The sequence below is a fragment of the Limulus polyphemus genome, unplaced genomic scaffold (assembly GCF_000517525.1).
Source record: "Limulus polyphemus unplaced genomic scaffold, Limulus_polyphemus-2.1.2 Scaffold6368, whole genome shotgun sequence".
NCBI lineage: Eukaryota > Metazoa > Arthropoda > Merostomata > Xiphosura > Limulidae > Limulus > Limulus polyphemus.
This window is the reverse complement of record NW_013671978.1, coordinates 17,043-27,760: the sequence shown is the minus strand read 5'-3', so window position 1 is coordinate 27,760 and position 10,718 is coordinate 17,043. Positions and strand designations below refer to the sequence as shown.

Sequence of the window (10,718 nt, the reverse complement as noted above, 5' to 3'; positions counted from 1 at the left end):
ATGTGCAACTGATAAGTTTTGGTTAAAATGTGATTATATAGAAATAATAATCTGGATAATCTTACTGGGCCAGTAAAGAGGGATGTGCAACTGATAAGTTTTGGTTAAAATGTGATTATATAGAAATAATAATCTGGATAATCTTACTGGGCCAGTAAAGAGGGATGTGCAACTGATAAGTTTTGGTTAAAATGTGATTATATAGAAACAATAATCTGGATAATCTTACTGGGCCAGTAAAGAGGGATGTGCAACTGATAAGTTGTTAAGATGTGATTATATAGAAATAATAATCTGGATAATCTTACTGGGCCAGTAAAGAGGGATGTGCAACTGATAAGTTGTAGTTAAAATTTTCTATATAATCACATTTTAACTACAACTTATCAGTTGCACATCCCTCTTTACTGGCCCAGTAAGATTATCCAGATTATTATTTCTATATAATCACTAATAATCTGGATAATCTTACTGGGCCAGTAAAGAGGGATGTGCTTTGAATTGTTATCAATTTTATCATAATACAATATTAGACCTATAGCTTTTTATATATGCCTAAGAACTCATCAATATGCTTGGTAATCAATAACTAGCATTTAACTCTCAAATGATCTGGCTCTTTTCTAAAGATAAAATGACAGCTAATATCCAAGTTTTTCTGGGTAATGTAAATATAAAAACAGACACTGAGCACTTATGCTGAATGATATAAACCAATTTTGATTTTGTAAATTAAATACAATTAGTAAGTAAAACTCTAAATTTAAAACTTATATATTACCTTCAGCAATCCTAAAGAAGCTCCATTTCTTACAAGAAGTTCAACTAACTCTAAATAACCTTTGTGTGAAGCCTTGAACAGAGGTGTTGCTCCATCCTGGGAAATAAACTAAAAACGTTGCCATACACTCAAGTCTATCATGGGTACTATCAGCAATTGCTGCTTCATAACTTAGTTAGATACATAGAAAGCTAAACACCTGCACTATACAAGCGAGCTTACTAAGACTACTCATAAGTTATTGAAATAGCCATGTTTAATAAAATACCATTATAAAATCAGTGAAATGATATTTCAAGAGTAACTAAACTTTATATTAGAATACTGAAATGAATTTGAGATTCTGACACATAATACACAACTAAAATAAAATGTTTGCACTGTTTTTCTTAAGATTCTCATTTAAAAAGTTCAGAAATTAATAAGACACGTTAAGTAATTCTATAACTAGTATTTGACTTTCCTAATAATTCATCGGGTACTATTGGTGTACATACACAGTGAGTTATTGAGTATCAACACAGAAGATTCGTCTTCACAATGTTTAAGCATCAAACACTACCGCACAAAATCTGATTTGCAGCTATTCTTTGTTTATGGAAATATGCAATGTGTTATACATGTGATATACATTTTTATTAAATATAAAATATTTTAATAATAATTACCTGGTTTTAAATTTGTCTCCTGTTGAACATCTGAAACCTTCTAAATGTATGCAAAATGTTTAATTTTAACACTGCTGTTACTTAACTTTCTGTAATCGTTAAAACAGCATGATTGCTTACCAAATTTGTGAATAAATGAAAGAAATGGTATAAAAAAAGAAAAATATGAAGAAACCTTTAGATATCAGTAACAACAAATATGATAAACAACAGTGCTTGTGCATAAATTAAACAAAGTAAAACATTGCTATGTTAAAGGTGTACAATAATTCATTAAAAGTAGCACCAGGCATATTGGATGTCTACATGTTTCAAAAATCAGTACTACCCCACCATTATCAGTAGCACTAGGCATATTGGATAACTCTACATGTTTCAACAATCAGTACTACCCCACCATTATCAGTAGCACCAGGCATATTGGATAACTCTACATGTTTCAACAATCAGTACTACCCCACCATTATCAGTAGCACCAGGCATATTGGATAACTCTACATGTTTCAACAATCAGTACTACCCCACCATTATCAGTAGCACCAGGCATATTGGATAACTCGACATGTTTCAACAATCAGTACTACCCCACCATTATCAGTGGCACCAGGCATATTGGATAACTCTACATGTTTCAACAATCAGTACTGCCCCACCATTATTAACAGCAGCATCAAGTTAAGAGTGTTTGTTTGTTTGTTTTGAATTTCGCGCAAAGCTACATATACCTAATTTAGTGATGTAAGACTAGAGGGAAGGCAGCTAGTCATCACCACCCACCATCAACTCTTGGGCTACTCTTTTACCAACGAACAGTGGGATTGACCGTCACATTATAATGGCCCCACGGCTGAAAGGGCAAGCATGTTTGGTGAGACGGGGATTTGAACCCGCGACCCTCAGATTGCAAGTCGAGCGCCTTAACCACCTGGCCATGCTGGGCCAGTTAAGAGTGAGAGAGAGGCTTATATACCACCACACAGATGTACACATGTAGATACGATTATGTATAAATTACCTTGACCAGTGGCACCACCAACATCACAAGATCACTTTCCTGAAACTGAATTCCATAAATACCTTAGCAGAGTCTTTATTCAAAATACTTGTACAATTACTTTAATAGTTAATTCATCCTTGTAATTGATCTGATTAATAAGTTTAACATTTTCCTAATCAAGAAAACACATGTAGAGTAATCATGTGTAGAGTACCTTTTCTAGCACATTATTGTGCACTTTAAACATTGTGATGTTTTTAGTTTATCATTAAAAATATATAGTTTGTAGTTTTGTACACATATCTTCACTTTACACGTGAACTAATGTCAGTTTCAGCTTGTTTGAACTTAAACATATCTTGACGAATGATCATGTAGCCACCAAAAACATTCGCTGAATTACCATGATTCCAGCCCAGTTAGTTGTACGCACTCAAGCAGTATACTTTTATTCCTTTGTAAAATCAAACTAAGTAGCCAATAACAAACTAGGTTTCATTAATTATGAAGTTACTACTTCTCTGCATGTAATAAAGCTATCCATGCCATACCCACCATGGGTATTGAAACCCAATTATCGGTATGATAATCTTTCAGCCACTAAGGGAGGGCACATAATAAATAACAGGAAATTAAAGTTAAATAAAATTTCAGCTTGGTGTCGAAGTATCTATATATAACATTAAGTTTAATACATAAATTATATTTAAAGATATATTTACAATTCAATTAAAGTACTGATAAATGTGTAAGAATAATAGGAACCAAAGAAGAAATCCACAGGCTGTTGTAAGTCAGGAAATTTAGGTCAAAACAACTGTAGTATCTATAAACTGCCCTGTACTTGGTATTGTGAGAAGTTGTCTAAAGAATTAAGCAGATGGAGAGCTTTAGGAAGGTATTTGAATAGTTTATGTTGCACACGTGATAACTGAATTACATCCCATTTTCATACTTACTAAGTTCAATTCTTTCCGTCTTATTTTTTCAACTTTTTGTGTTTGTGGTACAAATAATTTCATGTATATGTGCTGAATTTATGTTTGTTTTGTATTACAAGTAATTTAAGGCTATTCAACTGCTATTGTGAATATTACCTTTATAAGATAAATAGAACTTTTTACATCAAATTTAACTACCAGTCTCTTAATTTTAATGCCTCTTTGTTTTCCACACATTCAACAGTTTGTTGTTTCTTGGAATTGTAAGTAGCTTTCAAGTGTGTGTGTGTATTTTTCATGTTATAGCAAAGCCAATTTAGGCTATCTGCTGTGTTCACTGAGGGGAATCGAACCTCTGAGTTTAGCATTGTAAACCCATAGACTTACTACTGTCCCACCAGGGAGCATAACTTTCAAGTTACAACACACATTTGTTTTTTGTTTTTTACACTCGTGTTTTTTCTTGTTCAAGGAACAGTTCCTACTGTTTTCCTTTCAGGTGTCATAATTAGATCTCTAACACAGGATTAATAAATTACAATAAAACACTGATAAATTTAGTCACTACATCAATGGTATCATAAAAATTAAATAGCTTCATACAACAATTCAATAAATGACTATAACAGCAAAAATTTTACATATGACAAGAGAAAACAATTACATACTTCATTCACACAATCAATCTGAGCATTGTGTGCAATGAGTTTTTCTACAACTCCATAATGACCCATTTGGCAAGCAATCCAAAGAGGGGTGGCTCCATCCTGTGAAAAAAGTGTAATCATTCTAATAAAAAAAAATGAATGATTTATTTGTTATTTAAATGAGAAAATATAGTAAAAGTTATTTATATTTACATAAACAAAAATATTTATGTTAATGTACAATCTACAGATATTTACTAAGTGTATCTGTAAGGGTGTATTCTTGTAATGTTCTAACAGACTGGGTATTTTTCTGTGTTTCTCATCACAGTTTTTCAATCTAAATGGCACCTTGTGCAACATATTGACTAAATGATCAGGTCAAGAATCTCTATGGTTGATGTACTACCATACATAATTTTTAAATACTGAACAAAGAGAAGGCAATCTGTCAGCAATATCTGCCATCACAAGGGTTTGGTCCAGTTTAAACTGAATAATGGGGCTGATTGTCACTATTATAATAAACCCACAGATGAATGTGTTAAGCACATTCAGCAGTATCATGGCACGAACCTTGGACCTTGTGATTTACAGTCTGGTACATTAACAATTCTGTCACACCCAATGCTATTCCAGTAGTAAATATAAACACTGGTGTTCTTGTATTGTACTGAAATATGCAGATATCACTCAGAAACCCTAAATAAAAAAACTTAAACTTATGTTAATTTTAAAAAAAATGTAATGTAAAATACAAATTATATATTGATATTAAGATCTTTTGTTTCTTTAAAAGAAATCTGATTTTTATAGTGACAGCCTACATTCATGATCACATAGATATTAAGAACCATTTAAAACAAATAATAACCATTATAGTTTACCTGGCATTCTCCATGGGACACATCAATAGACAATTTTTCTTTTGAGTCATAGTATTAAAATTAAAACTGCAACGTTCTACACTTAAAAACAAATGGAGTACAGAAAAGTACTTAAAGGCTATGATCCTTTAACATCTCTTGACAGAAATAGGCAAAGCTCAGAAATTTTAGTGTAACTAAGATATTAAAAACTATAATTTGTAACAATTAACAATGTAAAGGCTCCTTGTGATAATTGATAGACACGTTATTCTTGATTATTCAGCAAAAATAATGCAAAGTCCAGTCCACTTAATAAAAGGAAAACACTGAAATTTCTAGAAGTTTAACGTTCTTTAATTTAACTAACCAAGACTAAACAATAGACCTAACTTATCCCATAACTATTAATTTAGCGCTTCTTTGAAACAGAATCGATTAGCTTTAACAAGCAGCACCAAAACCATTATTTTATCAATAATACTATTATGTTAAGACCTGTAAGTGACAGGTAAGATAATTTAGTGATGGTTTGAATTAAAATAAATGTTATATAATTTCTGCCAATTAACTGTGGATGAAATTAAGTAACAGACTATCTTTTCCTTTTGGTTGGCTGGAGTTTTGATTTTCTCTGGTGATAAGGCCTATTACAATTTTACAATCCTTAAATCCGAGTTTATTTCACATCTGTATAAGGAATAAAGATCACTGTCAAAATATACATTTAAAAGTTATAATTTTCCTATACTGAAAATATATTTCTGATAGGTACTTACCTTCTGTCACAGATACAGCTATTCTCGTTCAGTGCTGCCCTCTATATGCAAAATATTTTTTTCACATGCCACAAGCCTTGCACTCCCACGTTCCCCACGATCATCATGGTTCAACTGTGTATCACATGCAAATTATCACGCGACAACCCTCCACCAACAGGAATGTGACACACCTTCCTGACACATGTGACTCCCTCTATTCGATTCTACCAAACTATCACCTCAAGTTTTGGCAGAAAATGGAAGCACCATTAGAAAGTGTGAGAGGAGGTAAGTACCTATTGGAAATACATTTTCAGTATAGGAAAATTATAACTTCTGATAAAGTATATTGCCTTCACTCACATATATAGCTACAATCCCACACTGAATAGGTGGATAGAAAGAAGCATATGAAGAATACCCTAAAAGTGAGATCCTCATAGTAGAGGGCCATACATAGGAATCCACACCACTTCTGTACCAAGTATACTCTATGCTAGTGTGGAAAGAGGTGTTGCAGACATTGGTAGGAACACATCCAAATGGGAAAGGAAAATGGTTGGATAGGGATCCAGACCACCTTATATCAGAACCTCAATCCTTTCAAAGAAACATCAGTGGGTGAGAGTAAAAAGTATGTGCCCCAATGTTTAGAGTGACTATGGTGCAATGGACCGTACTCAACAAGTCAACTGCATTCAAAACCCAGCCCCGGGGAATTGACATCAATGTGGGGGTAAGATGAGGATCATACCATCAGTAAGTCAACTACAATCCAAAATCCAGTCAATGGGAACCAACATCCATGTGAGGGTAGGATATCATGCCCATTGATCTGTGAACAGAGCACATGTGAACAAACTGATAAATATATTATTGATCCAAGAACCCAACATCTGGACAAACGGAATAATAAAGATGTCCCCGTGTTGTGTGACATCCCACTCAAAACCAATCAGACAGGAAAAACCCCCAGCACAGTATCATCAAGGGATAGGGCAAGAGGAAGAACCGTAGCAACCTGCATGTTCATCCACCATCACCTACAACACGTTAGCAATGAACATGAGGCCAATTTAATGAGGGAACAGAGACACCAGTTATACATGTATGAGGACTTATGTTGATTGGTCCTGCTCTGAATCGAAATCCCAGCCACTGGGAACCGATGTCCATGTGAAGGTAGGATGAGGGATTCCAATTGAAAGGGTGAACTGCAATTTTGATGGCTCACTCCAAAGCTGCAATATCCCCACAGGTAGACCTCCCTCAGAGATGGAGCATCATATTGGAGGATATCTCATCATCTGCACCAGCAGAACACCACCGCACTACTCTCAACTGAACAAGTTCATTATTGTTTGTATCATATATCACTATCACATTCAGGAGGATGGCTCCATGGTCCACTACCTCAGTGGTTTGGAATTGAAAAGTACTTTGTACTCCACTGGAAAAAAAATGGGGGAGAAAATGCAGTGGAGAGTCCAGAGGAACGTCAACACAGGAGACAGTACAAAGGGTGTCCACAAAAACCCTATTCTGAAAAGCAGACCACTCCTAATTTATTCAATCTAAGAAATGGTAGGGATGGGCAACTATCCTCTTCTGCTTTACCTATGAAGTCTATGGATTAGTACAATCCAGAACAGACATATTAATGAAGCAAATATATCACGAGGAAAACCTATGAGCAATCTTGTGAAATATCCCATCTCAACAGTGTGCATTTTGTGGCCATGGAAACTATAATTGTTAAGTCATCATGGCTTTACATTGTGGACTGGACTAGTTTAAGTACACCTGGACAGGCAACACTAACTACAGAACAGGATCCTTGAAGAAAAAAGGGACATGCCCCTGAAAAAGATGAGGTATATATACAAAAAGGTAACTCACCCAGTCACAGTCTCACTGATGAGTGAAGGAAGGAGACAGGTGGAAGACATTACACGAACAATGAAGAAACAACTACCTGAAGCAGATAATGGGAGATGAAGGTATGAAGTGTTATCCCAGTGCTCAATGGAAGAAGTACCTCCAACATATGATGGGAGTAAGATGCCTAATTGGAGCAAAGACACCAGGAATTGATTACAGGAAGAAGGAGACATGGCAGAAAAAACAATTGAATCAAAAGCTGAATCCAATTGATAAGGAAGGAAGGAAAGAAATCACAAACAGAGGAGTGGTGGGAATGAAACTTCAGGAAAGAGAACCAACAGAAAGAAGCATTGAAGGCAATGAAGCAACCATGAGCATGTACAGGACATAGAAAGCCATCCAGATCTGACCAGGAAATTAAAGGTGGGAGATGGAAGGAAATAAAAATGACAAAAAGAAAGAACATTCCACCCAAGCCACCAAAGTGTAGGTGTGGAAAAAGTGATCCAGAACAAAAAGAACAGATCAAGCTGAAGTAGCCAAGAAAACCAGATCTGTGCCAGCCAAAAACAGAGTAATCAGAAAGACCTGATATGGAATGGATGAATGGAATCACCTGGGGAAGATGATGAACGGGATGAGAAAAACAAAGGTATAAACAGCCAAGATGAGTGAATGAGGAATCAGAGACAAAAACAAAACAAAAAGAGGTTACTTTGAATTGAGGAAAGAGTCAAAAGCATCCCTCAGAGAAGTACCCCACTGGTGGCAGAGCCACCAGAAAGTTTTGAGGAGCGAGAGACCACTTTGTGGGATAATGTATGTTGGAACTTGTGGAAAGTTAATCTGCAATGAGGTTGAAAGCACTGAGAACATGACATGCTGGGAAATGAACATCAAGTGTGTGAGCCCAAAAAGGGAGGTACAAGGTCAACCACAAAGGGACCTAGAAAGGGTGACCCCTTGGTGAGTGATATAAGCCATCATCATCAGAATGGATCATGATTAGTCAAATCTTGACAAGAGGAAAAAAGTGAACCAAGGCACAATGGACTGCCAAAAGTTCCAGGGTGTTAACATGGTAAGACCTTTTGGCCATATACCATTGTACTGAAGCCTCATGCTGATCGATCCACACCCCCAACCTTGAAGGTGAGCATCAGTAAAGAGAAACAAATCTGGACAAGAGATATGAAGTGGTAAACCCAACAACATGGGGACTTTGTTCAACCACCAATGCGTATTGTCAAAGAGGGCAGGAGGAAAGTTATGAGGAGAATAAAAAGGAACCCTGTCAAGATTCCATGGGTAATGCAGTGTCCCCTGAAGAGATCACATACGTGCCAGACCCAAAGAAGCCACATCTCCCAACATAATAGAACCTTGCTAGCAGCAACATAGTTAACAGTGATGGCATGGATAACTGAAAGCTCCATCAAATGCAGTCAAAGGATGGGCCTGATGGAGTTAGGTGTTAAAAAATATACCCCAAAAGACAAGATTGTTAGGTAGGTAATGGGAAAGACTTTTCCAACTGGAAATTCTAACCACACAAGCTGCATGTGTAAGAAGCAGATGAGTATGTTATGACAACCCCAGTTCAGAGTGAGCTAACAGAAGCCAGATGACCAAGTTGGGGTATAAGTACAATCCCCATCATGCTAATGTCAGGTAAAATTGATTACCTGACAAAAGACATACAGACCCAAAACAAGCTAAAAAAGCAAGGCACAAAACTAGTACCCAATCCCGTGGTGAACAAACATAAGATAGCATCACAAGGGATGAAAAATTGGAACATGGGTATAATAATATGAAACATCGACCTTGGGCATCCTTAGTCCTTGAGAAATTGCCCACCAGAGTGTGATAAAAGACAACATAGTGAAATGGGAAAGATCAAAGAAATGATTGAGCCAAAGATGGTAATTATCTCTATGTGAAGGTGAGGATGGAGAAGGTATCCCAAGAAAATTCCCAATATGTAAGTGGAACACCTCAGAAAGGAGGTGTATGGTGGACATTTCCTGTAGGAGAGTCAATAGAGTAAGATGAAGGCTGGAAAACGTGGCATGGGATAAAAGAATACAATTATCAGATAACTATAAATGATAATATTAATATAAAAAATTCAATGTATAACAGCTTATCTTTCCAAAGTCAGTGGCCCATATTCAAAATATGTGGGCCCCCCAAACTCGAGGATGGATGAAGGTCAAATCCTATAACGATCAAGTTCCCAACAAACTAAATGATATCACTTTCAAAGCGTAAAAATAAACTTTGGTGAAAACCAAAAAAAAGTTAAGAACAAATTAGGTAAGTTATCACTTAAAACTGTTAAAGTGAAGTAGGAAAAAAATCGAAAAATATTTCCACTTCGTTTGAAATTATAAAAAACATTGCTAGAGAGCACAAACAAAAATGTCTCGATGATAGCACTGCCAAACAAGAAGTGATAGTTCAGGAGAATCGAATAGAGAGAGTCATATGGGTAAGGAGGCTGTGTTGCACTCCTATTGGTGAAGAGTTGTCACATGATAATTAGCATGCAAGACACAGTTGAACCACGATGATTATGGGAGTGCAAGGCTTGTGGCATGTGAAAAAAATCTTTTGCATATAGAGGGCAGTACTGAACGAGAATAGCTGTATCTGCTAGTGAAGGTAATGTACTGTATCGGATACAATGATACTGTTTGTGGAGTTTTATTTTGTTTACTGAAGTTTTTTTTTTAATGATAAGTTCTTCTACATGTTTGAAATTTTAATCTCTGAAACACATACATGTATATAACATAATACAATGTTTAGGGACAACAAGGGACCTACTGATCCATCTCAGCTATCCCATCCTCTAAATTAAGCTACAACTATTAAAAAAAATATTAAAACCAGCCCTTATCATTCATATAGTTATCAAGCTTTCTCTTAAACTCACTTAAATTTACTGCCTCCACAACATCTAAAGGCAACCCATTCTAAAAGCCAACCATTTCTTAGCTGAAGATGACTCCTACCTTGCCAAAATTTATATTTGTGTCCCTAGTCCTACTATTCTCACCATTAAATATAAAAAAAGATGATGTATTAACACTATCAGTCCCCTTTACAATCTTAACACCTCAATCAGATACTCTCTTTTTTTTTAAGAGAAAACAATTTCAAAGATC

At 35.6% G+C, this 10,718-nt stretch overlaps 1 protein-coding gene across 4 annotated transcripts in view; it reads right to left on the bottom strand.

Moving 5' to 3' along the window:
• Positions 1-10,718, bottom strand: part of LOC106473649 (ankyrin repeat domain-containing protein 29-like) — a 33,481-nt gene that overhangs the window by 6,339 nt on the left and 16,424 nt on the right. For 2 of the 4 annotated variants that reach the window (XM_022402053.1, XM_022402055.1), the window contains 2 exons: positions 4,056-4,154; positions 782-889 (listed from right to left, as the gene is read on the bottom strand). In XM_022402053.1, coding sequence (XP_022257761.1) covers positions 782-889; positions 4,056-4,154 — 207 coding nt within the window. The remainder of the gene's footprint in view (positions 1-781; positions 890-4,055; positions 4,155-10,718) is intronic. The other 2 variants (XM_013934331.2, XM_022402056.1) reach the window with 2 other exon arrangements.